General features: G+C 45.3%; 1 protein-coding gene across 1 annotated transcript in view; it reads left to right on the top strand.

Moving 5' to 3' along the window:
- The window catches only part of Mbtps1 (membrane bound transcription factor peptidase, site 1), a 53,966-nt gene that overhangs the window by 4,848 nt on the left and 21,666 nt on the right, over positions 1-27,452 (top strand). The window contains exons 2-11 of the mRNA XM_076838133.1: positions 5,609-6,093; positions 6,957-7,214; positions 10,275-10,478; positions 12,458-12,568; positions 12,997-13,106; positions 14,436-14,552; positions 15,379-15,446; positions 18,904-19,006; positions 20,688-20,839; positions 23,453-23,614. Of these exons, the coding sequence (XP_076694248.1) occupies positions 5,925-6,093; positions 6,957-7,214; positions 10,275-10,478; positions 12,458-12,568; positions 12,997-13,106; positions 14,436-14,552; positions 15,379-15,446; positions 18,904-19,006; positions 20,688-20,839; positions 23,453-23,614 (1,454 nt within the window). The 5' untranslated portion in view covers positions 5,609-5,924. The remainder of the gene's footprint in view (positions 1-5,608; positions 6,094-6,956; positions 7,215-10,274; positions 10,479-12,457; positions 12,569-12,996; positions 13,107-14,435; positions 14,553-15,378; positions 15,447-18,903; positions 19,007-20,687; positions 20,840-23,452; positions 23,615-27,452) is intronic.

Here is a 27,452-nt window from a genome sequence, read left to right as displayed (position 1 = left end):
ATGTCAGTTCCCTAGAATGAGTGGGCCTTCCATATACCAAGTTTCACATCCACACATTTAACCAACAACTGATGGAAAATATTTGAGATAAAGAAATTGGATTGTCTTTGTTCTCTAAGCAATAGAACATAACTATTTATATAGCCTTTACATTGTATTAGGTGTTGGGAATGATCTCAGGTATTCAGGAAGCTGGGCAGAGGCAATACTGAAACCCTGTGCTATTTTAGCTAAAGAACTTGAGCCTCTATGTATATTGGGGGGCCCTGGGACCAGTATCCCACAGGTAATAGCTAAGCTTTTAAATTTCTTGGTAGCTCTGTCCCATTTACTGGGATGTTTGGGTGTCATTCTGTGTAAAGTTGATGACATAAAGTAACTTTGTAGAATGTCTCTTGTTTGGGGTTCATCTGATATGTCCTCATGGTTTGATTCCAGCTGTTCCTCTCTGGCAGGAACCTCAGGTGGGATGGGCTCTTTTCAGTTCATCTGCCTGCGTGGAGCCAGGACTGCTGCCCGTGGCAGGGAGCTTGGACCACTGGCTAGGCTTCTCTAGTGAAGTTACTCTTTCCTGCTTAATACATATTTTGTGAGGGGCATTTTTAAGACAATGTAAATGTCTTCTTCAAACTTTAAATTTATGTTATGTATTTATGTCATTGTAGACTCCTGTTTTCCTGTTTTCTCAGGAGGTTAGGATCTTACTCCTGTTGTTTACTGTGATGCTCAGATGTCCCTGGGGTGGCTGGTGGAAGTCCTTCCACTCTGGCTTCCGTGTCTCTGTGACACATCCACATCAGTATTTGAGTGCTTCCTCAGTCTCTGGTACAAGGTGTTCCAGACTCATCTGACCTCACCCTGCCCTGCTGGGAGCTGCATCTTTCCCTAGGAGCCTGGCTTCCCTTCCTGGAGAGCACTTGGGTGGCACACGTCCTTTTGGTAGACGGACGTGGAATGTATGTGTATACGCACATGTGCATACGTGTGTGCTTGTTTATTTCTGCATCTGCCAGTCCACACAGTGAAAACCTGGAGTTTACAGTAGCACTTCAGTTTCACTCCAATACTGAATGGTTCGTTCCATTTTTTTCTTCTTATTTCTGACTGCTTTTTCTAGCATTAAGAAAGTTGCCTTCCATTATCTGTGAAATGTTTATTTAATCAAATCAGTCTTCCCTATGCTGCTGCCCCCTCTCTGCCTGTGCAGTGTCCCCTCCCCAGCTGCTTTCTCTTCACCCTTTGCCCGCCCACCTCCCTGCTGAGTCTAGCACCCACAAATGCCTGCCTTGTCCCCAGCACATTTTCTCAGGGAGAAGAAACAAGGGGAAAGTTAGTGTTTTTCTTCCCACGAGTCTCTGCCCTTGTCTGTGTATACTTGCTCTGTCTTGGGGACGTGCTCCTTAGGTTTGCATTCTGTGGTGGGAGCCAGGGAGGGTCAGCCGATGTCCCAGGGAAGCAAATGTATCAGACCTGGAGAGTGCTTGTGAAGCTCTGCTAAGCATAGAACCCAGGACACAGGGGCTATGATGGTAGCTGGCCTCGGTGACCCCAATGCCCCGCCTCATTCACTAGATCCTAGCACCCTGGTGGTTTTCCTCAACGGAGTTTTTATTTTGAGGCTTTCTCATTCTAGAGTCAGAAAACCAGAAACCTCAGGATGCATTGTCATGATTTTGAGCCGCAGGCCCTGGGTTTCAGTGCACCTCCTGGGAACTTGAGCAGGGCAGCTAGATCCAGGTGAGCAGTGAGGCACCTGGTCATTTGCTGTGATTGTCAGCCTGTCATCCCATGGGAATTCTGTACTCGAAGGTGTCTCCTGCCCTCCTCCCTCCCTCCTTTCGAGCTCTGGTAGGTGTTCAGGACAGGACAGGCACCTGGGGTGCATCTAGGTCAGGGCTGCACCTAGTGTGCTCCTTTTCTGGAAGGGGTCAGTGACCTTTGAATCACTAAACCGGTATTCTCTTTCACGGCCCTCCTTCGTTATGGAAGAGTCTGATTTGGGTTTCCTTTTGATCTCCCTTTTCTGTCTTTTCACTCACCCAGAGAAAATGCCCTGAATTGCTAGAATTCTGACCTCAGGGTTGTGCTCACCCTGGATACTGTTCCCAAATTGAGCACGTTCACCACCAGCCACTGCGTGCGCTCCCCAAGCCAGCTCCTGCAGCCTTCTCCCTTCCTCTTAGGGGTGTGCTCTGTTGGACAGGAGGCCTCAGCCCCTCATTCCTGGCCCCTGTCAGCACAGGCTTCCTATTGTTCACTGGGTCCATGCCACATCCCCCTCCTGGAGTATGTCTGTACAGTGCCCTCGGGTGCCCCTGCCTTCTCTTACATCAGAGCAGGGGCTGTGTCTCCTCTGCTCAGAAACACCTGTGCTTCCCTCCCTTCAGAGTCAAAGCTGGACACCTTTCTGACTCACGAGCCTCCCTGGCCTGTCTCCCCACTTCTTCTCTCCTGGCCCACCTTCCCTTTTGAGAAGCCCCCCTCTGTAGGGCACTGACCTGCTGGCTCCTGGGCTGCTCCTCACACACCCCAAGCCCTCTTGGCCCAGGCTTCTGTACCTGCCTGGAAGAGTCTTTCACTAGTTTCCTGCTTCCTTCGGGCCTCTTCTCAGAGGCGGCTGTGTAGGCTGAAACTCAACCCTCTTGACTTGTCCTGTTCCCTCTATTTTTCCTCCTTTCCAGATGCTGTGTTTATCACTAGCTTGGTGCTGCGGGTCGCCCTCGCTTCTTGTCTTCCTCCCCACATGGGAAGGTTAGCTCCCTGAGCTCAGATATCTGCCCTGATTTGTTCATTTCTCTGTGGCTGGGATGGAGCAGTTCTGCTAGCTGCCCGGCAGTCTCACCCATGCTGTTTGATCTCTGCGGGCTTCCCTCCTGGTGGATGGAGGTGGCTGCGTCCAGTTGTTTGCTGGCTGTTCTGCTTATGCCAGGTACCTGCTCGAGCTCCTTTTCCTCTCCGGACATCTCCCTGCCTCCCCCTGACACAGGATGTCCTGCTGGTCCTGGACGCCTCCTGTGTTCTATGCTCAGTGCTCTACTCCTCCCTCTGTGGTTCCGGGCTCCCAGCCTCTCCATCAGCTTCTGCAGGAGCTGGCTGCAGTGCCCTCACCAGTAGAGGCCCCTTCTCCACCCCAGCAGGGGCCCTCTGAGCTTCCCTGGACTCAGGGGTCACCTCTCCTTTGGCCTCTTTTCTCCTGCCTCTGTTCAGCTGTGTGTTTCTGGCTGGCCTCCCTTGCTGCCTCTCACCTGGAGGCTGTGTCCCTGCCTTCCCTTGCTCTGCCATGTCTTGGCTTGGTATGGGCTCTATAAAATCAAATGATTTGATGACTAATTTTTTAGACTGTCTTACGCTATTGCTGCCTTGGTGTCCCGATTTCCAAAAACCTGAAGAGTTTATTTTTTTAATCTGGGGGAGAACTGGTGACCTTATGGACTTTTCTAATTTTAAAACCTCCAAACCATCTCTCTCCTTTTCTCTTTAAAAATCAGTCTCCTGCCTGAGTCACGTGAGATCATCGGCCATCTTTCCTGACCACATGGGAGAGGTGTTCATCATCTTTACCTGGGAATGAATTATTTGGAACAGGTTTAATTAAAGTTGATTTGCTCAATTAGGCCAGATTCTTACTAGTGTTGCTCATTGATATTTGTTTTCTGTGGGGCCCAAATAAGTTTTAGATTCTTTAGCTTGAGGCAGAGAGATTTAAGATTTTTTTCTTTAGTTTTTAAAACATTGAGTGTATGACCTGTTTAAATCTTTTAAATACATATTCATGTACTGTAGCATGAGAATCCTTTTTTTAAAAAAAAATATTTATTTTTTGTTTTGGTTGTAGTTGGACACAATACTTTTATTTTACTTATTATTTATTTTTATGTGGTACTGAGGATCAAACCCAGGGCCTCACATGTGCTAGGTGAGCACTCTACCACTGAGCCAAACCCAACCCTCTTTTTTTTTTTTTTAATAATTTATAGTTTTTAGTTGTAGTTGGACACTGTACTGTTACTTTATTTTTATGTGGTGCTGAAGATCGAATGCAGCATCTCACACTTGCTAAGTGAGAGCTCTACCGCTGCGCCCCAGCCCTAGCATGAGAACTCCGATCACCAGTGACTAACTTTATCTTCTTTGACCAGTAGTTTTTAATTCCTCTTCACATGCTGCATGACACTGTGTTCTTTGACACCCACGTGGGGAAGTGTCAAGCGCAGACTGAAGGTCAGGTGAACTGCTGGGATGGCTGCAGGTGCCTTCTGCTCCTTTTCTAGTCCTCTCTCTGGCCTTGGTCTGTCTTCTCTCTGCCCTTGTGGTTGGCCTTCCCTCCTCATCTGCTGAGGTGGACCTGATTGTTGGAGGTTTCCAGTGTCTTGGAGGAGCCTGTCCTGCCAGCCTTTGTCTCTAGGCCCAGTTCTAGAGATGGGCTTGCTTCTCAGGGTCTTGAAGGTCCTACTTGTTAAATCGGAAATTTCTTTAGCCCCTTCACCCCCTTGGTAGTTTCCCAGTGTGGAAGTGCATGTGGGCAACTGCAGAATCCCCAAACTCCCTGTTGCTCCAAAGCATTGAAGCAGCAGCACCAGTCCCTGGGGGAAGGAGTCAGCAGCTGGCACTCCTCCCCGGAGGGGGCCTCCCTGTCCTGCTGTTCCTGCCCCTGGCTGCCTGGCCCCTGTCTTGGGTGTGATCCTGCAGCTGACTTTGCTGGTGGTGCTGCTGCAGCCTGTCTCTGCTTTTGCTGCTTGGCATTGTGTTTCCTGCAGTTCAGAAAGTTCAGAGGTTATGTGTCCGCAAGTAATTTAATTCTCAAATAACAGTTTTCCTTAGCAATAGTTTACCTCACTAACTGCCCTTTCATGTCATTTCCAGGAAAGAGGTAATCTGTTTTTACAACAGATTTACCAGGTTAAATTTCTTTTAAGTTTGAGACTTCTGGGAAAATAAATTAATGTGGATAAAACCTTTCTATGCTCTATTTCGTAGAATTGGTAGGAAGTTTTTTGAAATCTGCATAATTTCAATGTGTTATTTCTTTTAAAAGGTGTTATGAGTGACTTGTATAGAAATTATCTGCTGTATAATAAATATAATATATTTATTATACAGCAGATAATAAGGATGATTATACTAAATTTTTACCTGAAAAATTGGTGAAACTTGGGGAAGTGCTGTTTGGGGAGGTGCCGGGGGATGGAGAATTGGGAATGATAGGAAAATGCACAATCTGAAACAGGAGCAAGGTGAAGGGTCAGAAGAGAGGATCAGGGTTCTTTCTTCTCTCTGGCTGCCAGGATGTTCACGGACAGTGTGCTTCATATTCCTTGTGTTATTTTGTTATTCTTAATTTCTTCTACTTTTTTCATTTATTTTATACCTTTTTAAAATTTTTAAAACTGCCTTAGAATCCTCCCAGTGCACATACAAAAACAGTGAGGGATAAGGAAATAAAAGTGAAATGTATTACCATGGTAGCATGGTAATACAACCTCACATTTACTTTGTAAGTGTTGCCTCTTTTTGACCCTTAATATCTGAATTTTAAGTGTAACTACACCACACCTGGCTGTGTCAGTGTGCTCCTAATATCTGTGTGTGCTGTTCTTTTCTCTCTCAGTTCTGCTTACTGTGATTACTTGGTTAATACCCTTGGACTTGGTTCTATGATGCAAATGGAGTGTAGGACTCAGTAGTCTCGGCTCTGAATGAGAGAAGCCTCACCTTCAAGATGGAGAAGAAGCGGAGAAAGAAATGAGAGCCTCTACGGGCAATACCATGGAAGGCCATGGACTTAACTTGTATTTACGCTGGACAAGACTGTAAGATGGCTCATCAGTAATGCTGCAGTTTTTAGCAGAAACAAGAATTCACTTCTAATCAAGGAAGAAAGAAGTGCGACTTGAATTTATAAGATTTGATGACCATATTCACTTATGACCATGAAGCTCATAAACATCTGGCTGCTTCTGCTGGTGATTTTGCTCTGTGGGAAGAGACATCTGGGTGACAGACTGGAAAAGAAGTCTTTGGAAAAGGCCCCCTGCCCTGGCTGTTCCCACCTGACTGTGAAGGTGGAGTTCTCCTCGACAGTTGTGGAGTATGGTAAGGACCTTGTCTTAGTGTCCTCTTGTTAGTATTAGCTTTTCCCAGAGGAGCACAGCCTGTCTGCTTCTCTGCAGTAAATTTCAAGTGGGAGGAGTGCACAGCACTTGGGCAGTGCCTTACTTAGTTTTGTTTCCCAGCATACTTAGCTTGTGTGAGCAAGGAAACGGGCATCAGAATGCTTACCCACAGCTTGGTTCCTGGTGGGGGTTTTTGGAAGTGTTGAATGTTTGTTCTAAAGTTCAGGTGACCAGATATGAATAGCTGAGCAAATAGTCTCATATAATCCACTCCGGAATTTTGTTTTGTTTCAGTAAATCTCTGGATTCCTTTTTCCTGTTTGAAAAGCTACATTTCTTTATCATATTTTCTTTTCTTTTTTTTCCCCCCCTGCAGTACTAGGGATTGAACCCATGGGTGCTCTACCACTAAGCTACATCCCTAGGCCTCTTTAATTTTTAGTTTTGAGACAGGGTCTCGCTGAGTTGCTGAGGTTGACCTCAAACTTACTGTCCTCCTGCCTAAGCCTCCTAGTAGCTGAGATTACAGGCATGGCTACCTTGTCCTGTTCTTTACTGTATTTTCAAACTTCTATAGATGCTTAGTTTTTTAAAAAGAATCCACAGGAATCTGGTTCTGAATGATGTGTTATTGTGGTCAGGGGATTCATGTACATTGTTTTAACTCCAAACTCTGCACACTGCCATCCAAGGTATTTAAACCAGTCTTCTTGTTTTTTTATTTTTTTTTACTGTGGACTTTTAAGATACATCATTTTCTTTTGCTAGTTAAATTTCAGATTAGATACGATCTGTGTTTTATATACATAAGTTCTTATTTTTATTTTTGGTCATTGATTTCAGAATATATTGTGGCTTTCAATGGATACTTTACAGCCAAAGCTAGAAATTCCTTTATTTCAAGTGCTCTCAAGAGCAGTGAAGTAGACAACTGGAGAATTATACCTCGACACAATCCATCCAGTGACTACCCTAGTGACTTTGAGGTGATTCAGATAAAAGAGAAGCAGAAAGCGGGGCTGCTGACGCTCGAAGACCATCCACACATCAAACGGGTCACACCGCAGCGCAGAGTCTTTCGCTCCCTGAAATACACTGAATGTGAGTACTGTGGCCTCAGTTTGAGGACTGCGAGTCTCTGCATCTAGTTCACCTGTCGTCTAGTTCACCTGTCGTGAACATCCCTGGGGCAGGCCTTGTTTTAAATCAGGGCACTGTTGATGTGGTGGGGAGAGGGGCTCCCTGCAGGGCTTCACAGGTTCGCCTGGAGCCTCTGCTTGCTGAAGGGAAGACCTGGTCCTGGCTTCTCCTCTTCACCTGCAGTTTGTGTTCTTTCTGGGGCAGGTTTTGTTTCCTAGCCTCCTGTGCTCCTTTGGTGTGGGCGGCAGCTGCAGGCCTGAGAGTGGAAGGGGTCTGGCCTTCCTTTTGACTCTAGACTTAGGCTTTCCTCCTTCCTGGGTTGGGCTGGTGAAGTCAGTTCATCCGCACGTTGTAGATTACATATTTATTGTGTCATGTTTTCCAAAGCATATACATTACCAAAGAAAGGTCTTTTCCTGTTTATCAAAAACCAGGTTTACTGTCATTTCTTTCATTGGAAGGAAAAAGGAAAAACATGTTCTTTCTGCTTCATCCATCATATGCTAGACCTGAGAGTCTCCAGGCATCTTTGGAAAAGTTAACTAATTTGTGTGGTGTGAGGAGCCAGTTCTGGAGTCGGCTGTAAAATTCTGGGATTTGGCTCCTTTAGAGCCTTTTCTCCTAGGCCAGATGTTTTATATTATTTTTATCCTTAAAAAGCAATAGCATCCTGAAATGATCCAGGAAGAGAAGAGCAAGACAAGGCTGGTATAGTTAGCCAGAATATATACGTTGTCAGGCCATTTTGCTTGACTTGGTTTTTATTTTATTTCATTCTCTTAGAAGGTTTTAGGAGACACGGAGAGGCCTAATTTTAGCATAAGAACCCTAGATCATCCTGCTCGGTTTCCTGGCTGTACCTTTTCCACAGCATTTGCCACCTATTGCTTTCTGACATGGTGGTTCTTGTGAGTTGGCTAAGACCTTGAACAGTGAGCTCCTTTTTACCTTTAACCCGAATCTTTGCTCATCATTAAAATGAAGGTACTGCCTACCTCTCCAGATGCTCATGAAAATAGAATGAAATAATGCTTGTGAAGAGAGCTTTTCAGGGTGTTCAGGGTGCTGCAAGAGCATCCAGTGGTCATTATTTCTTGGCCCTACTGGAAGAAGGTTTTGCTTTATTTTGGACTGAAGGCTGTCTCACCCTGGATCCTGTATCCCATGGGCTTTACGGCAAAGCTCGCCTCTTCTCCACAAGGCAATATTAAAGATACTGTAAAGGTATCTGTCTTTCTGCTCTTTGAAGATATCCCTGTGTCCTCTTTGGCACTTTCCTCTCTTTAAGTTAATAATTCCTAGTCCCTTCAACAGTTATGCATGTTACATGTCTCACCTCTCCTTGCCACATTTTATTTTTCTTTGAATACAGTTTTTCTGAAATGTTCTTAAAAGGTGAAGGCCAGAACTGAGAATAATACTTCAGGTATAATCGGTATGTTCAAGGTGAAGCAGAAGCCCACTCCCTTCTTCTAAATATCGTTCCTAATGGGTCTTTCTAGATTTGTCCCTGCCTAACGTTGACTTAAGACCAGAACCAACACATGAAGTCAGTTCAGCCAGTTTCAACTAGACTGGACAAACAGTTTCTTTGTGAATTGACATGAGTATATATTTTCCAGGTGCCTGTACCTTCATGGATGAGGCTTGGTAAGGGTGTGAAGAAAAGTGGGAATGATTGGCTTTAGAAACAGAACTCTCTGTGGTAGGGTAGATTTATTCTTTTTAAAATTGGTTTGAAATAATTTGTTCTTCATTATAACAAGGACTTTGAAAGGCAAAAGAAAAACTCTTGCAGTTTTCATCCCCCTGCCTCCCCCATTTTTTTAAATAAGGGATTTACAAATAATAAAAACCATTCTTTTTTAAAAAAATATTTGTTTTAGTTGTAGATGGACACAATATCTTTATTTTTATGTGCTGCTGAGGATCGAATTCAGTGCTTCACACTTGTGAGGCAGGCACTCTACCACTGAGCTACAGCCCCAGCCCTAAAATCCATTCTTTTTGGAGTACAGTTTAGCAAGTTTTGGCAAAAGTATACAGTTAGGTAGGTATCCACCAACAAAACTGAGTTACAGAATTGTTCCATCACCCTTAGAAATGCTCTTCTTCTCCCTCCTGGTAGTTCTATTTTTTGAAAGGTAAGAATATTAAGAATATGGAGTCCTGCGGTGGCCACACCTGTGATCCCAGAGGCTCTGGAGGCTGAGGCAGGAGGATTGTGAGTTCAAGGCTAACCTCAGCAACTTAGCGAGGTTCTGAGCAACTTAGTGAGACCCTGTCTCATATAAGAAAGGGCTGAGGATGTAACTCAGTGGTTAAGCACTCCTGGGTTCAATCCCTAGTACTCCCCCCCCCAAAAAAATATATATATATATAAGTATGTGTGTGTATGGAGCAATATACAATTTTAAAAGATTCTATTGATGTTTGGCCACAGATATGTTCAGTGGGATAACATGGCTTTTCCCTGTCCCAGAAGTGCAGTACTGTATTAGTGGCCAGTTTCTTCAGTACCCTCTCGGCTGTTTTCTGGTTCATTGAGAACAAGCTACTGATAAGTAATTGAGTTTCTCTTTAGTTTTATTGGATTTATTTCTTTTCTTTTTTTTCTTAATTTTTTTTTTTTTTTTTTAGTTGTAGGTGGACACAGTATCTTTATTTATTTTTCTGTGGTGCTGAGGATCAAACCCAGGACCTCACACATGTGAGGCTGGTGCTCTACCACTGAGCTACAGTCCCAGCCCTGGCTTTATTTCTTAAGTAGTTATTTGATCAGTTCTTTGCTTTACTTTGATTAGAAAATTCCATGTCAAGAACCATTTGGGAATAATATGAATAATAGGGCAACTAAATCATGCTGTATAATTATAATTCCATTGAGGAAGTCCTAATTAAAGGGAGAGAATCCCACTTTAAACAGGATTTCAAAGTCCTTGCTGCATGCAGAATGGCAGCATTGCCCGACATGGTGTTTTTAGTACTCTGGGTTCTAATTGTTCTCTTCCTTGACTCCAGCTGACCCGATCGTGCCCTGTAATGAAACCCGATGGAGCCAGAAGTGGCAATCGTCACGTCCCCTCGGAAGAGCCAGCCTCTCCCTGGGCTCTGGCTTCTGGCATGCCACAGGGAGGCATTCAAGTCGACGGCTGCTGAGAGCCATTCCACGCCAGGTTGCTCAGACGCTGCAGGCGGACGTGCTGTGGCAGATGGGATACACAGGTGCGTGTAAAGGTGGCACCAGGGGCCACCCTCGGGAGTCCCTGGTTCCACAGCTCTGCCCTTTGCACTTTTGTCCTTGCTGTTTATCAAGCTGGGTGTGGTGACTACCCCTGTCCTTAACTCCTGTTACAGTGGGCATCCAAGTTAGAAGTCACAGGAGCTCATCGCTGTTTCTGAGATTAGAGGGCAGATCATGGAGAGTTTCTTTCCTGTCAGCATGAACGTGCACACGCACGGCCCTGCTCACAGCCAGGCTGGCTGGCAGTCAGGAAAGGGGTCTGACTTGGCAGAGAAAGAGTTCACGTTGAGAGGTAGTCCCTGGACATGAGTAGGTTCATGAAAATGGGTTTCTTGCTTGAGTTAGGAAGACTAAGTGACTGACCGTCTCCCTTTCTAATCACTTATTTCAGACAGAAAATGTTAAGGATCATATTTTATGGGGAGGAAAAAACTCACAACTAGTAAAGTTTTTCTTTTCCTTATTGACTGATCACAGCAGAACTTTCCTGTTTTAACTAATGCGGAATTTTCGCCCTTACTTAGATATGAGCCATGTCTTGCTCCGGGATACCACAGTTGGTTTGGGTGTCCTCCCACTTGTCTCTCAGACTTGGGGGGCTGCCTCTCCTGTGACTTCTGCAGCTTCCACCTCTTCCTGTGTGCATAGTCTTTAGGCTTAACATTTGGGAGACTAACCATTTCTTTCTTTTTTCTTTCTTTATATTTTAGTTGTTGGTGGGAAAAATACCTTTATTTTATTTTTATGTGGTGCTAAGGATTGAACCTAGTGCCTCATGTGTGCCAGGGGAGCTCTCTGTCACTGAGCCTCAGCCTCCTATTTTTTTTTTTCCTTAGGTACCAGGGATTGAACCAGGGCACTTAACCACTGGGCCACATCCCAGCTCTATGTTGTGTTTTTTGTAAACACAGTGTCTCACTGAGTTGCTTAGCACCTCATTTTTGCTGAGACTGGCTTTAAACTCGCAATTCTCCTGCCTCAGCCTCCCGAGCCTCTGGGATTACAGGCATGTGCCACTGTGCCAGGCTCCAAGATTAACCATTTCTTAAAATGATTGTCTCCCCCTCCTCCCAGTTTTATCTTTTTAGAGTGAGAACTCCCTCACAAAACAAATTCTATGATTGTCAGAAATCATTTTTTCTCCAAAACTAGGTGGTTTCCAGTTTTACGTGTATATTTTTAAAAAGTGTTAGTGATTTTAATGGTTGTCTCAGTGTATTGGTTGTGCAACGTAGTATTGATAGGTAAAGAGCTCCTCAGGTAGACATCACCTTCATTACATTATTAAGTAATATAGGCGGATTTTTTTTTAGATGTTTTCCAAGATTTGATGAAACAAACCCATCTTGTGTTACATTAATGCAGATAGCTTTTGGCCAGTCTCTGAATTGGATTCATTATAGAAAAGTACCAGGAGCCAGCCCCCCTCAGCTGTGATTAACCCTGTGTGGTGTTTGCAGTTTGTTTCCACAGTGTGTTATTAGTGAGCAGTGTCGGGTGATTGCTGCCTCTCAGGCATGGAATATGGTTTTCCCTCCCTGATGGCCACGCCACACTTCTCCAGTGGGAGGGTGCTCTGCAGGGCTCAGAGGAGGTATGGGGATGGTACCTGATATAAATTACCAGGAGAAAATCCATCAGCAGTCCCATCCTGCAGCCTGAGGCATCCTCAGATGGAGCAGTGGTTCCGTTCCTGAGTGCTGGTGATGGTTGAGGGATCCGGGGGATTCCATGCCCAAATCTTGTTTCTTAGCAAGTGATGGCAGTTCTCCACCCCTCTTTCCTTAGTCTTGGCTTAGCCAGTAGCCCTGGAGCATCGACCCAACCTGTGGCACTCGGGCTCTGACCTCCTGTGACATTCCTTTTCCTGTGGCTTCTGGAGAAGAATGTATTTTATAGACACAAATCCAAAAAGATGACTTCTTCAAATACGGTTGTGTATTTTTCTTTTTGGAACAAGGTGCTAATGTCAGAGTTGCTGTTTTTGACACTGGGCTGAGTGAGAAGCATCCCCACTTCAAGAATGTGAGGGAGAGAACCAACTGGACCAACGAGCGCACCCTGGATGACGGTAGGGCCTGGCCTGAGGGGTGTGGCCACCTGTGGGCTTGGGGCTTCGCCCTGGCCCTCTGTTGATTAGGTGTGATTTTTCATGTCCTAACCTCTCCACAGCCCATGATAACAGTTGTTCAAGTTGTTATTGTACCTTTGTCATGACAGGAGCTGCTCTGAAGATCTCAGAGGGTGTGGGACAACAGAAGCTGGAGAGAGGAGGGAGTAGTGCCTGGGAGGAGCAGCTCCTGACCAAGGAGACGATGTGGACAGCCCCAGTGGCACTGGTGTGGTGGGCAGGCAGGTTTAGGTGGAGGGCAGTGGAGTGTAGAAAGCTCGCCGTGAGGCCTCTTGGAGGCCTGTGTGGAGTGGACAGTTTGGAATGCTGTGCTGGGGCGTGCATTTCCAGCTGTGTCTCACGGGGCTTCCTTTCCCTTGTGTTCACAGGGTTGGGCCACGGCACATTTGTGGCAGGTGTGATCGCCAGTATGAGGGAATGCCAAGGCTTTGCTCCAGACGCAGAGCTTCATATTTTCAGGGTCTTTACCAACAATCAGGTAAGTGTTCAAGGACTCTTGACACGTCTAAGGAGTCAATATTGAAATGTAAAGTGTGGCAATAGAGCTGGGGAGTGGCTCAGTGATAGAATGCTTGCCTAGTGTGTGTGAGGCCCCGGGGTCCACCCTTAGCACCATAGACAGACAGACAGAACTGCAGAACACACACACCTGCTTTACAGCAGTGCATGCCAGTGAGGCTGAGGCACATGTGACAGTCTCACTGTTGATCCTTCTGCCTTCATCCCATCATCCCCTTCACCACCTCCCTGGAACGCGAAGACCTTGTCCCCTAGGCCACCTGTCCAGTAGTTCCTTGGTTTCCCATTTCCTCTTCGCCCTCAGGTTGTCTGAGGCCTCTGTGCCACCTGATAGAGTAAGTCCTTCTTGTATGTTTGCCTCCCTGACTGGGCTCCTACCCCTGGAGGGTGGGGACTGTGTTTCTGACCCCTGTATGCAAGCACCTCCCATTATGTCTGGTAATGTGAATGTGCAAGTTTTGTTCCCTGACTCTTCATTTGGAAACTATTTATAGAAAAGAGGAAGGCTGCTGGTGTTTACCTTAAAATTTTAATTCTTGTAGAGTTAATACATCCCTCAAAAATACTAAAAGGCAACATAGTGATGATCCCTGGACCCCATCCAGAGTGTTCTTAGCTCACTTTGCACATCTCCCATATGGTGGTGGTCTTCATTTCTTGTACCTCCTCTTAGGATTTCATATATATATATATGTAAATATGTAGCCTTACTTTTAAAAGCTTGTTAAAAGCAATTCCTAATCATTTTACTATTTTTCTTCCCACTGTAAACTAAATTTTGTATTTTTAAAAAATAGTAAATGGTGATTCAGAAAGTCATTTATTTTATGTGAGAAAGTAGGAGGAATTGAACATCAGAGACATACTACTGTGAAATACCTGTTAGTGCTGCCATTTGTCCTTTTGTCTACTTAGGACTGAAGAATAGTAGATCAGTACACTGAACCATTCAGAAATGCTGAAGTACCATAGAATACATCCTTTTGTAAGCAGATAGTTAGAAACTTGGGGCCTTATCTAGCAAGACGTGCCATAGGTAAGGAGCTGACCATGGCACCTACAGAGAGGCCACCTGTCCAACACAGCCTTTCTCCCTGGGCCCATCCCTGAGAACTTAGAATGTCTGGGTATATTTGTACTTGGTATTTTTCTGATTTTAAGTTACTTAAAAGATATTAAGAAAAATACTTCATGCTTTAAAGAGGTTATATTTACCTTTAGGAAGAAACTGTCCTAGAACTTTGAGGCTTTTACGGAAACACTAAGGGGGCTGTTTCACTATAACTAGGTATCTTATACATCTTGGTTTCTGGACGCCTTCAACTATGCCATATTAAAGAAGATCGATGTGCTGAACCTTAGCATCGGGGGCCCTGACTTCATGGATCACCCCTTTGTTGACAAGGTTGGTTGAGTCAGTGCACAAGGACATGAGTTTGGATGATAGCTCCTGCATGTTTGTGTTTCTAGCTATATCATGTCTAGTGTGCTAGTGGCTTTTCATCCGGGTGGGACAGCTTTTTGAGAACAGATGGCCAATGACATGTACTTCGATGTACTAGAGTGCCATAAACCCGTTGAGGGAGAGACTTCAGAAGTAGGTATTTGTAAGGGGAACTTGTTGGTTCTTCTGATCTAAACCTACACTCTGAGTTTTCCTGCAAATGGCCAGCAAGCCAGTGTCTGCTCTGGGCAGTGCACAGACCTAATGTTCTGGGCGCTGTCCTCCCTTAGACTCACTGGTCCCAGAGGTACTGGCCTCTGGAATGGCCAGTGCTGCATTGGAGGAGGCTTCCTTTTTTAGGACTATTTATAGGGTTTGGGGGGGGACAGTTGCATATTAGTTGTTTAAAGTGCTGTGTTTCGGGGCTAAGGTTGTGGCTCAGGGGTAGAGTGTTCACCTGGCATACATGAGGCACTGGGTTCGATCCCCAGCACCATATAGAAAAAAAATTTAAAAATAAAAAGGTATTGTGTCCACCTACAACTAAAAAGTAAGTGGTTTTTTTTTTAGGTTTTTTTTTTTTAAATATTTATTTTTTGTTTATCGGCGGACACAACATCTTTCTTTTTATGTGGTACTGAGGATCGAACCTGGGCCGCACGCATGCCAGGCGAGCGCGCTTCTGCTTGAGCCACATCCCCAGCCCAAAAAATAAATGTTTTTAAAAAATAGCATAAAGTGCTGGGTTTCATTTGTTTCATTAAGTGAATACTTGCTCACCTTTTAGGTGTGGGAATTGACAGCTAACAATGTGATCATGGTGTCTGCCATTGGCAATGATGGGCCCCTTTATGGGTAAGTAGTCTCCACAAGGGTGATGTTGACAAGGTTGGTTGAGTCAGTGGGCTGGGTGTTTTTCCTGAAATAACTAAAAATTGTCAGTAGATTTGTGTATCTGTGTATACTTATTTTTATCTCTCCAAAACTTTGTATTATGAATGTTTTACTGAAAAAAAGAAAAAAAAACCCAGAATATATAATGAACCCCGACATTCTCACCAGTTACTGCAGCTGTCAGTCGTCTTGTTTGATTTTTTTAAACTTTGCTGTAAATAGTGAGTTCTACCCTAAGTTTTTATTCTGTTCTTCTTTTCTTTCTTCCTTCTAAATACCAAGAAAGAAAGAATTTATAGTTGCTGAGCGTTTATTGACACCCACTGTGTACAAAATCCAGGGACCAAGAAGGAAGTAGACAGGTGCCTGCCTTTCCAGGAAAAGTCAGGTGCGAACATGGCTCGAGGGAGAAGTCCAGGGCTAGGTGGGGACAGACAGCTTGGGAGTTGAGGAAAGGGTCATTTGGTTGGGAGAAGAGCAAAGGACAGTCACAGTGTGCCTGTGTGCTTGTTAGGCATTCAAGAAGCATGAGGTGCTAGATTTTCATTGAAACATCCCCAGCAGGCTCTTGTCTGATTCAGATTCTCAATTTTCTTCCTACCTGTGGCTCTGATTTTTATTCTGCAGATTAAAGTATATAAATAGTTTCTTGTACCGTAAAGCTACTGCAGTCAAACATTTGTCACCCTCCTCTATTGAGGTCCCGGATGGGTGCAGTTTGGTATTATGGCAAAGGATTTGAGGTAGCCACAGAGATAAGAGAAAAATCACAGAGAGGAACAGAAAAATGGCTCTACCATATGCCACGGCACAGTGGAGGGTAGACTGAATGTTTGCGCCCACCCCTGGGTGCACATGCTTCTGCTGTGACACATTGCATCTGGCTGGCCACAACCTCGGAGTTCCTGCTGAGGGAAAGCAGGTGGCCTGGAGAGCCAGTGCCAGGGATAATATGAGGCTGCTCTGGGTGAAGCTAAAGTTTGTGTGGGTCAGAGACATGAATGTTGGCAGTCATAGGGTTTCAGCTTAGTTCAGCAAATGACCCTGTCCCCTTGTAAGAGGTCCTAGGTCTGGGTTTTCTGTGGCATCACTAATGCATATTGTGATTAATAAATATAAGTGAAATTACAAGTGACTTTAATAAATATAAGTCACAGTTAGAGGTACAGTGACATACCCTCACTGTCTCACTGTACCTCTAACGGTGACCAACACTGTTGAGGCATGTCAGATGCTGAGTTTTCTTTCTTCCCCTTCATATGGTTCTCTGGTTGCCACTTCTCTTATTCCCGATGTCTCCACTAAATGGTTCAGAGATAGCCGGTTGTCAATTTTCTGTCCTCTCTTCCTGCCACTATCTCCTCCCACCCAACAGCAGATAGGAGTGGAGCCAGACAGGCGCAACCTGCCTTGTGAGAGCTGCGGACCTTCCCTTCTCTGGCCTCAGCACCTTGCCTGCTGTGGGGGTGTAGTACTGCTTGCACGGTGGTTGTGGGACGAAGCTGGACCACAGTGTTCCAAGTGGCTGTTGATGGTCTACTTCTACTGTCCAAACAGTTTTCTTTTTTTGTTCACCCACCTTGTGGAGAAGCTGCCTGTTTGCTCTCTTGGTTTCATGCCATGGAGCAGCCAGGAATGCAGCCTCCTCCATTCCACCACTTTCTATTGTATGTCTGCCAGTTTTCTATTCCGGAATCCACAGTGGCTCATTGTTACCTAATAGATCAAGTGGACATTTTTCTTCTGCTATTCAAGATCCTCTAGAGTCTAGCAGGAATTTGCATATTTTTCCTGCCTTCGGTGGGCAATTGTACTCCAGAGCTTCTAAGCAGAGAGTTGTGATTTTTGAGTAGTAGAGAAGACAGACCTCAAGAGGAAAACCTTTGAGGGTCTCCAAATCATTTGTGTGGACACAGTGCCACATACAGACCTGGCATGTCTGTATGTCTGTACTGTCTTTTGCAATGATAGCAAATGGCATGTGATTGGTCCCTGCAGTCAGCTGGTTGTGGTTACAGTCGACCGCCTGGACATTAGAGGACTGCTCCCAGCACTGGTCAAGACAGAAGCATGTACCTGTCAGTACCTTTTGAAATGAGGCATGCATTCGAGAGCCCCTCTTGCTGGAATCTCTTGAGTCCTGTACCCACAACCCTTCTTTGAGCCTCTGAGGCTGTGGTACCCCTTTTTAGTATTAACGGTTATTTCTTTATTTGTCACCTTGTTTTTTTCTTGACGCCTTCCCTTATTTCTTAAGGATTAAAAGCACAGCGAGTATTAGAATGATTGACAAGTCGAGGAAGGACGGGAAGGAAGGTGGCATTCTTTCATCAACTTCAGTGGGAGGACTGTTGGTGACCTGTGTACTAGCCTCTGTTCTTGAACTCATGGAAATTCGCAAACCATTTTGGTTCTTCTGAATAACTACCTGGTAGCATATTGGTGGCTAGTGAGCTGAGAAGGTAGAGTCAGAGTTTGTTGGATGTGATTTGAAGTCATTGCTTAAAAGCATACACTTCTAGAATCTTGCTGTTAATGTCTTTTTTAAAAAACCTTTATTTATTTTTATGTGATGCTAAGGATTGAACCCAATGCCTCACGTGTGCTTGGCAAGCACTCTATCACTGAGTTACAACCTCGGCCCTAATAATGTCTCTTAAGCTTCTTGAAATCAGTTGTAATTATTGAGTTGTCAGAGTTTGGTAGTGAAGCTATGATATAAAAAGGTTAGAAATACAATTTTATAACTGATTGTTATATGCTTTCAAATCAGCTGCATCTTGACTTCAAATGTTTTTATTATTGTTCATTTTGTGATAGCTTCTTTGCAGGTATAGTGCACTTGAGGTACTGAAGAGAATGACATGGGCTTTCCTGTATATTCTTTCTCCTGTGGAGGCCAAGGTTGCAGAGAAATGGTGGTTTTCACATTCTCTGTGAGGGTACAGATACTTGCAAAAGGTCCATTGAAAGCTTTCGCTTCTAACTGGTGATGCATATGTGCTGATCTGGTGGCTTCCCAGATAACATCTCATCTAGTCGAGGAGGCAGGATGCCTCTGAATGGAACGATTCAAGTAACAAGAGAACACTTAACCGGTGGTGAATTGTGACATGTCAGCTCCTGGGAAGTTCAGGAGAAGTGAGGGAGTGAGTTTGGAGCTGGGCCCACCTACGGGTGGAAAGGTGACAGGACAGAGAGGGCAGAAATGTTTGACCACAACACACAGGTGGCAGAAAATATGACATTTCCCAGGACACAGGGTGGCTATGAGGAGCAGTGGTATGTTGAAGCTACACATTCTTGTCACAGAAGAACCTAATAGAATCTTAAATTTTTCTGGGAGCATTTGCCCTTATTTGAATTGTTCATTTAAAAATATTTCTCTCCCCCCGTTTTTATGTGTGTCTCAATTTAGCACTCTGAATAACCCTGCTGATCAGATGGATGTGATTGGAGTGGGTGGCATTGACTTTGAAGATAACATCGCCCGCTTTTCTTCCAGGGGAATGACCACCTGGGTATGCTTTTCTATTAGTCTAATGTGGCCCAAGGAGCCTTTGGTCTGAATGCTTTGTGGGTGCACAGGTAGAGAGCGGCTTGTGAGGCAGATCCTCAGATCCGCAAATCCAGCAGCCAGGGCTGTTGGGGTGGGCACTTCATGAGGACAAGAGACCTGGCCCCTCTGGCACCTACCACCTCAGTTTGACAAGTCCTGAGCTGCCGCAAAGTCCAGGGACAGTTTCCGAGTGGAATTCCCCAGTTCCTCTTCTTTTTAACTTACTTTCAAGTAGCTCACTTTTAGGTGAGTTGGATTCATGCCTGCTTATTCTGACTAGTAGGAAGGAAAGCAGTTCTCCTTAGGACGAGGTGAGAAGATATTTTTTTTTAGGCCTTAAGAAGTCAAAGCTCATAGCAGCTTAATAGCAACTTTGCTGATAAAATAATTATGAAATAGTTATGTTTGTATACAAAACCAAAGTGGCTCCAGCAGGTTAATAGCTCAGCTGTGTGGGGTTTGACTCTGCGGCTGACCGAGTGGCACTTGGGCCTTAGCCTTGCAGTGCCTGGGCAGCATCTCCCCCTAATGTTCTTTGGGGACAGGCCATCTCTTGGTGTCCTCACTTGACATGTGCTGTGCTAGAGGTCTCAGATAAGGCCCTGGGGGCACTCACCACTTGCTGGGAATGCTTGTCCCCACCAGCAGCTCCATGTAGGACAGCCCTCCACTTGAGCCTTCATGCCTGGACAGTGCCAACACACTGGTGCCCCTTCCTTCTGGTGCCCCGCCACAGGCACTTGATGCCTCCCCCTTGAGTGGCCCATTGACTTGGCGCTGCCCTCTGGTGGATCCCACTTTGAAGGTCAGACGGTGCTGTGCTGTGCGTCCTCACCTGTGTGTCTTGGCACGTCCTGTGTGTGGTCAGAGGCCAGCAATAGTCACCTGCCGGCCTCAGCCCCACCCTGTTTTCCGTGAGCTGTGATGTGCTATCACAGCCTTGGCCTTTGCAAGAGGCTCGCTTTTCATGGCCTTTGAGAAATATTCCTGAGTTCTCTCTGAGCTATGGCAGTTGATGTCACCCAGTGCCCCTTGCCAGTGGACTGCTCCTTACAGTGGACTGCAGGCAGGTTTCCATTTCAGAGTACAGACTCGCTAACAGAGTGCACAGACCTGTTGTGCTCCGGCTTTGCCCCAGTTTTCATGAAGCTTAAGAGTACTTCCTTAAACTCTTATTTAGGTCAGTCACCCAGTATCTCGATCATCCTAAATGGGTTCTTATTCCCTGTGGAAATATCTAGTCGTAACTCTACTTTTTTCCTTCTGCAAAAGTTTTTTTTTTTCCCCCCTAACTTTTAATTTTAATTTTGTCGTTCTAACAACTTTCTAATTTTTAATTTATCTAGAGATAAAGCAATTTCCAGTTTCTAGTTTTAGCAATAAATCAGTGCCTAGCTTCTGGTCCTGCATCTTATCAAAACTAAAGTTTTTATTTTTTTAAATTATTTTAGCCTTGATGTCCTACTAGTTGTTACAAAACATACTAACAAATACTTTATTTTCTACATTACCACCCCAAGCCAATACCTCCCTCAGGTGGCACTGTTGAGTCCCCGTTTTCTGTTCTGATTTTACTTGCCATTGCCCTACCCACCTGAGTGCCAGCTTGGGTGGTGCAGAAACTGAGCTCCTCTTGTTTGTAGGAACTGCCAGGAGGCTACGGTCGTGTGAAACCTGACGTTGTCACCTATGGTGCTGGAGTGCGGGGTTCTGGTGTGAAAGGGGGGTGCCGGGCCCTCTCAGGGACCAGCGTGGCCTCTCCAGTGGTGGCAGGTGCTGTCACCTTATTAGTGAGGTGAGTATTGGGGAGCATAGGCAAGAGCGTCTTCCTCGGGATTGGTACACAGGTGGCAGAGTGGACGCGAGGCTTGTGCCTGACTGGGTCTGAGGTCTCTGTTCCTTCCTCTCTGTACGGGAGATGGTTGCCTCCTATCAGGACTGGGTGATGTCTGTGCCTGCGCAGTGTAAGCTGGGGGAAGGTGCTGGGCACCCCACAGAGTGAGTGGCTCTTCCCTCTAATGAGCATGATTTTAATTCTTTTGTGCCCAGCTAGGCAGGGAATCAAATCAGCTCCTTTCCTGCTTGCCTCTGTGTCCTAGGGGATGTGCCTTCAAAGAGTTAAATACATCTTACCATGTGTCTCTAAGGCATTCAGAATGATATGATGGGACACATACAGAGGTAAAGAGTTTCTCTAGGAGGCATTTTCCCACATCCATCTTGTATAGTACTTTGTGTGTGTGCATTCCCTTTTAACATGCTCTTCGCGAGTCGTTGTCGGCCAGCCAGGGGCTGGCGTCAGCCCTGCTTTGTGAGAGGGGGGTGTTTATGCTGCTAGGCCCCCGACTCTCTGAGGAAGCTCAGTCATGCATCCTCACTTTGCAGAGGACAACAGTGGATGGAGCTCTCAAGCACAGGCGTCCAGAGTCAGGAGCACGCACGCTGTGCCTTTCAGTCAGCACCTTGTTCTCCAGGTCGTAAAAAGATGCCTTTGGCGTTAGCCTTCATTTTGTCATTGTGCATTCCCTCAAAAAAATCTTAGTTTTTCTGTCTAACTGAAGTCTTAGTGAGGTACTGTGTCAGCAAAGAAAACTCGACATATTTGAAATTTCTGTTCATTTAAAAATTAAAACAGGTAAATGATAGTAAGTGCTTTCATACTTAAAATTATCTTTAGCTAGGTGTGGTGGTGCACACCTGTAATCCCAGTGACTTGGGAGGCTGAGGCAGAAGGATCACAAGTTCAAAACCAGCCTCAGCAATTTAGTGAGGCCCTAAGCAACTTAGCAAGACTCTTACTCAAAATAAAAGATGAAAAGGACTGAGAATGTGGCTCAGTGGTTAAGTGCCCTGAGTGGTGTTTAATCCCTGTTTTTTTTTTTAAAAAAAAAAAAAAAACCTTGAAAAGTAAGGGAATTGCATGTTGATTTTGGCATCTAATGCTGTGGATTATTTTGTCCAGCATTGTAATTCATTATAGTTCTTGACAAAGGTAGGTATCTGCCTCTTGCCTTTGTCCTCCCTTGCAGGTCAGAGCCAGATTCTTGAAGATGTTGACATTGGCTAGAGTAATCTTTGGGAACATCCCTGCCCTTGCTAGAAAAGTTGTCATTTTCTTCCAGGTGTGCCCTGCCCCATAGAACGCAGAGGGGAAACAAGGGGGTGGGCTGGGGCTCACCCGCTCACTCATACTGTAGTGTCTGCCGAGTGGAGGGGCTTCAGCAAGCGCTCCTGTTTGTAGTCCTGTGGGATTGGGAAGCAGGAAACCTGGCCCAGCTCTGCCACTCCCCGTGGGCTTAGCAGGAAGCAAGGGCCACAGCTGCAGTGGGGAGCCCTCCATCACTCTGCAGGGTTCCAGCTTGAAGGATACCTGCCACTCTTCTCACCTGGAGCAGGTAAAAGTGCCACAGTGAGGGCTCAGAAATAGCTCGTGGTGGTGGCCATGCCGCAGGAAAGTGCAGCCTCACCCTTGGTTTAGCTTTATGGCAGGAAAAGGAGAAGGAGGAGGACTGGCTTGTACTGTGAATATCCTTTTATTCTGTCGTTACAAACTAATCCTACAGGATTTTCACACTTCTCCTGTCAGGTTTCCCACTTAGAAAACCTGCCTAGACTCCAATGCAACCACCAACATGTAAAAATATTGAGGGACTTAGAAGAGATGGTTTCCTTTGTGCCCACTGATGTTTTCCCCCTCAGTGTGGGGATTGAATTTTACCTATATATAGCACCTAGATGCACCAACTGAACGCCTCAGTGCTAGAGTTGGCTGGGCTCCTCGCCAGGCAGAGCAGGGCTGAAGTTGCTCAGATGCATCCTGAGTGAAAGCTGAAGGGCCTGAGGTCTGTGTGTTCTACATAACCTTATGCACCAGGTGATCATCCTACACGGGCCTCCAGATCTGCAAACAGAAAGGCCAGGGTCAGCCATGGAGGCGGTGGTCTTCACTCAGCCCACGCCTCCTGCCTGTCTTTGCGTTGCAGGGCCTCCAACATCCACCTGTGTGCCTTTTCTCCTTCCAGCCAGCTGAGGTCTCAGGGTGTCTTCTCCCTGGGCCAGCAGACCTCCCTTCCCCTGAGAGCCAGAACCTTTTTGATGTTCTTGCTTCCTGTAACCGGTGTGATTGACTTGGTTAATTTATTGGGGAAACAGGCATTAATTACTCTTAAATTTAGCCCAAACAGGCCCAGGCCCATAAGTCACTGAGTAGAGTGGCAGGGGTTAGGGTGTTTGGTCCTGAGACCACTGTGGCAGTTGAGTGTGATAGTCTCATCTCATGTGGGCTCTGTCAGTAATGCTCCTGTTAGATGGAAAACAAGGCTGGGGCCGCACATGTGCAGGCTAAGGTTAGTCTGATTTTCATTCTTCTGCTGAGAGAAACTGAACACATACTTTATTTTCTCACCAGCACAGTACAGAAGCGCGAGCTGGTGAATCCTGCCAGCATGAAGCAGGCCCTCATCGCATCGGCCCGGAGGCTTCCTGGGGTCAACATGTTTGAGCAAGGCCATGGCAAGCTGGATCTGCTCAGGGCCTATCAGATCCTCAACAGCTACAGACCGCAGGCCAGGTCAGTCAGCATCTGCCGCCCAGAGGCCTTCCTCTCCTTCACTGGGCTCTTGGGCTTTTCCTCTTCACAGAATACTAGCCTCAAAACCTAGCATTGGTTGCACACTCTATGAGGCCATGCTGCTGCTAGGGTGCTGGCAGCAGAGTTTGTAACACTGTCACCTAACTGCAGTTCTGGTGTTTGTAATATAAATACTAGTGATGTTGCATCCACAAGGTGGACAACTTAGCTGATCATAGTACAACTATGGACACTGATCCCTCACCACAGGGTGGACGAGTGTGGGCACCACTCTCGTTGCACAGCTTCCTCCTCACCTTCCTCACTGGCTCCGGGTCCAGACCCCTGTGGGTGTGTTGTGTAGGTCTCTCCACCTCACAGGTCGTCTGTCTTCATTGTTGCTCGTGACTTTGACTCCTCCAGAGTACTAGTGCTGACTTTGTGCGCTGTTTCTTGAGGTGGATTTATCTGATGTCTTCAGAAAGACTTAAGGTTATTTGTTTTTTACCCTCTGTATTTTAGATTTTTGAGTTTCACCACTAGCACAGAGAACCCCATTCCTCACCTAGCTCTCCCTAATGTTGACATGCCACATAAACAGCACAGCCCTCAAGGCCTGCACATGCACACTGACAGAGTGTGGTAGACCAATGAGCTGATGTGGTACTACGGGTCTTGCTTATTGTCCCATGCAGGCCCTCTCTTGGGTCTGGGCTCCCAGGTTGCACTTGGTCGTCATGTCACCTGTGTCTCTGAGAATCGCTGTCCCTAGCCCCCTCTTATTTATTCAGTTACCTATATCACTATGGATGCTTGGAGGTGTTTTCTCAGTTATACTCCATTGTTGTATATGTATTGATGATTATAATCCATTGATACTATAGTTTTATTTGTTCAGAGCCGTATGTCTCCATCTTGTTTTCATTTTGGCAGTGGACATCCCATCATGCATTTCCACACTCCAGCATGGTGACAGTTCTGTACTTCAGTAAGAGGATGGTATTTGGAAGACCAAGGGCCAGCCAGGGGGTGCACATGTGTGCAGACACCATCTGTGTGTGTAGGGGTGCACATGTGTGCAGACACCATCTGTGTGTGTAGTGGAACCGTGTTTGTGCTGTTTCCTGACTCTACCCAACTCTCAAGTGCTTCTTAGCCTTCCTTTTCTGGTTCATTACCCCTTCCTCCCACAATGAGAAGCCTGGCTCTCTTACATAGTTGTACTGATGTGTTTGCTGAGTCCTAGTAGGCACGTATTGAATGATTTTAAAAAGAATTACTGACCCATATCTTGTAAGTACCATTACTAACTAGAGCACAGTCCTTGTATGTGGTGCATTTTAACTTCACCCTTACAGAATTGGGTCAAGCGGTTTTCCAGGGTTACTTAGGTCTTTGCTGTTCAGGCACATTGTAGCATTTGGGTTCCTTTATTTTTTTTAAATCGATATTTTTTTTAATTAAAAAAAATTTTTATAAAAAATGGGAGTTCATATCCCACTTGAATCAAAGTGTGAAATATGATATATCAAGAACTATGTAATGTTTTGAACAACCAACAATAAAAATTAATAAAAAAAAGTAGAACATTAAACTAAAAAAAAAAAAATTTTGTAGATGGACAGAATGCCTTTATTTTATTTATTTTTACGTGGTGCTGAGGATCGAACCTCACGCGTGCTAGCTGAGCGCTCTGCTGCTGAGCAAGCAGCTGGGCATGTGAAGCAGTACCATGTCCTTCCATGTCCTTCCCTCTTCTACACACCCCTGTAACAGGCAGGCAGATTTTTGTTCCTTCTTCAACTCCTTTTGCACAAGTGAGCAGGTGAGTAGAAGAGCAGCAGTGTCGCAGTGTCTTGTCACTTTTCCACCTCCCAGGATCCTGGAAAGCGCTGCCAGCTCTTGGTTCCCAGCTTGCGCCCTGACAGCAGTGCCATGTGACTGTGCCATTTTCGATGCAGCACTCATCTGTGCACGGGTCAGAGTCAGGTGTAGAGCTAGCTTTGTTAGAATGTTTGTCTCCACTTTTGTTTTGTATGTGGTTTTTTGTATTGGAGATTGAACCCAAGGGTGTTTTATAACTGAGCTATATCCTCATACTATTTCTTTTTTTCTTTTTTCTTTTTTCTTTTTTTTTTTTAAAGAGAGAGAGAGAGAGAGATTTTTAATATTTATTTTTTAGTTTTCGGCGGACACAACATCTTTGTATGTGGTGCTGAGGATCGAACCCAGGCTGCACACATGCCAGGCGAGCGCGCCACTGCTTGAGCCACATCCCCAGCCCTTTTTTCTTTTCTTTTGAGACAGGGTCTCATTAAGTTGCGGAGGCTGGCTTAGAACTTGCAGACCTCCTGCCTCAGTCTCCTCAGTCGCTGGGATTACAGGCAGGTGCCAGATTATTCCACCAGCAGTGTGAGAATTCCCAAAGCTTCACGTTGGTTACTGTTTGCCCATCTGACAAATGAATGGTGACTCCCCAGAGTTGTTTTAATATGCAGTTGTTTGGTTAGGAGTGGGGGACATTAAATGAAGTCTGTGCTCAGGGCATTTCTTCATCTTCCTTGCGAATTGTCATTCATTTCTCTTCTTATTGTTCTGAGGCTGTGTTGTTCCCTCCATTTTTAAGTCCTTTATTAGAGACAGTGACCCTTGGTCAGTGATACATGTCGTAGATCTGTCTCCCAGTTTATTGGGATTTTGTTTTTGAATTTACATAAGGGTTTTTTTGTTTTGTTTTTTTTTTGCCATGTTGGTAATTTTTTTTTTTTTGGTCGGGGGTGGGGGGTGGCTTTAAAAAATATTGTTATGCATTGCAATTATACCTAATAGTGGGGTTCATTGTGACAGGTTCATGTGTGCATGTGACATAACTTGCCCCATTTCATTCCCCAGTACTTCCCCTTTCCCTCCTTTCCTCCCTCTCTGGTTTTTACAGTGCTGGGGATTGAACCCAGGGCTTCAAATATGCTAGCAAGTGCTCTACCCCTGAGCGCATCCCCACACCACCCCATACTCATACATATGTGTATGTGTGTGTCTGTGTATATAGGAACACATTTTAAAAATACCTACATATGTTTATTTTTGTTTTTGTTTTTTGAAATGGGGTCTCACCAAGTTGCTCAGTCTGGACTTAAACTTGACAATCCTCCTGGTCTAGTCTCTTGAGTAACTGTAATTACAGGTGTGTACCACCACACGTGGCTGGTTTTTCTTATTTTTTTCTTAGTCAGATTTGTTAGTGCTTCGAATTGCTGCTGCCCCTGACCTTGAGTCCTTTTTCTTTATTGAGTGAAAGGGAATCTTGCCCATCTTCTGATACTTGTTTGCTTTCTTCTGTTTACTTGAGAGTCCCTGATCCATTTGGAGTCTGTTGTACGTTTTGTGACATGCGGATCTAATTGTGTCTTTTGCCAAGTATCCAACCACTTGTTGTAGGTCCATTTGTTAAAGAGTTCACCCTGTGTCAGGGATTTGAGGTGCTGTCTTCCTCATGTTGTAACCTGATGTGTACTAGCATATGCCCCTGGGCTCGCTCCTTCCACCCTCCGGCTCCCCCCACTGTCTGGTGGTGAAGACTTTCCAGTTCACTTCAGGGCCTGGTTCCTAGTTGTGTATTCACTTTTTTCTTGGCTTTTCTTGAATGCTTTGTTCCTTCATGTGAATTTTCATATTGCCTTATCAAAATTCATAACAGAAGCTTGTTGGCACTTTGGATTTTATCAAGTTTTAAATGAAACGAGAAGTGATATTTTTTGATGCTGAATAATTTTGTCTGAGGGCAGAGGATGTCTCTGTTCATTCAAGGCTTGTGTGTCTTCTGGGTTTGCAGCTGTCT

The sequence above is a fragment of the Callospermophilus lateralis genome, chromosome 18 (assembly GCF_048772815.1).
Source record: "Callospermophilus lateralis isolate mCalLat2 chromosome 18, mCalLat2.hap1, whole genome shotgun sequence".
Classification (NCBI taxonomy): domain Eukaryota; kingdom Metazoa; phylum Chordata; class Mammalia; order Rodentia; family Sciuridae; genus Callospermophilus; species Callospermophilus lateralis.
The sequence above is the reverse complement of the archived record's forward strand: the minus strand, read 5'-3'. Positions and strand labels throughout refer to the sequence as shown.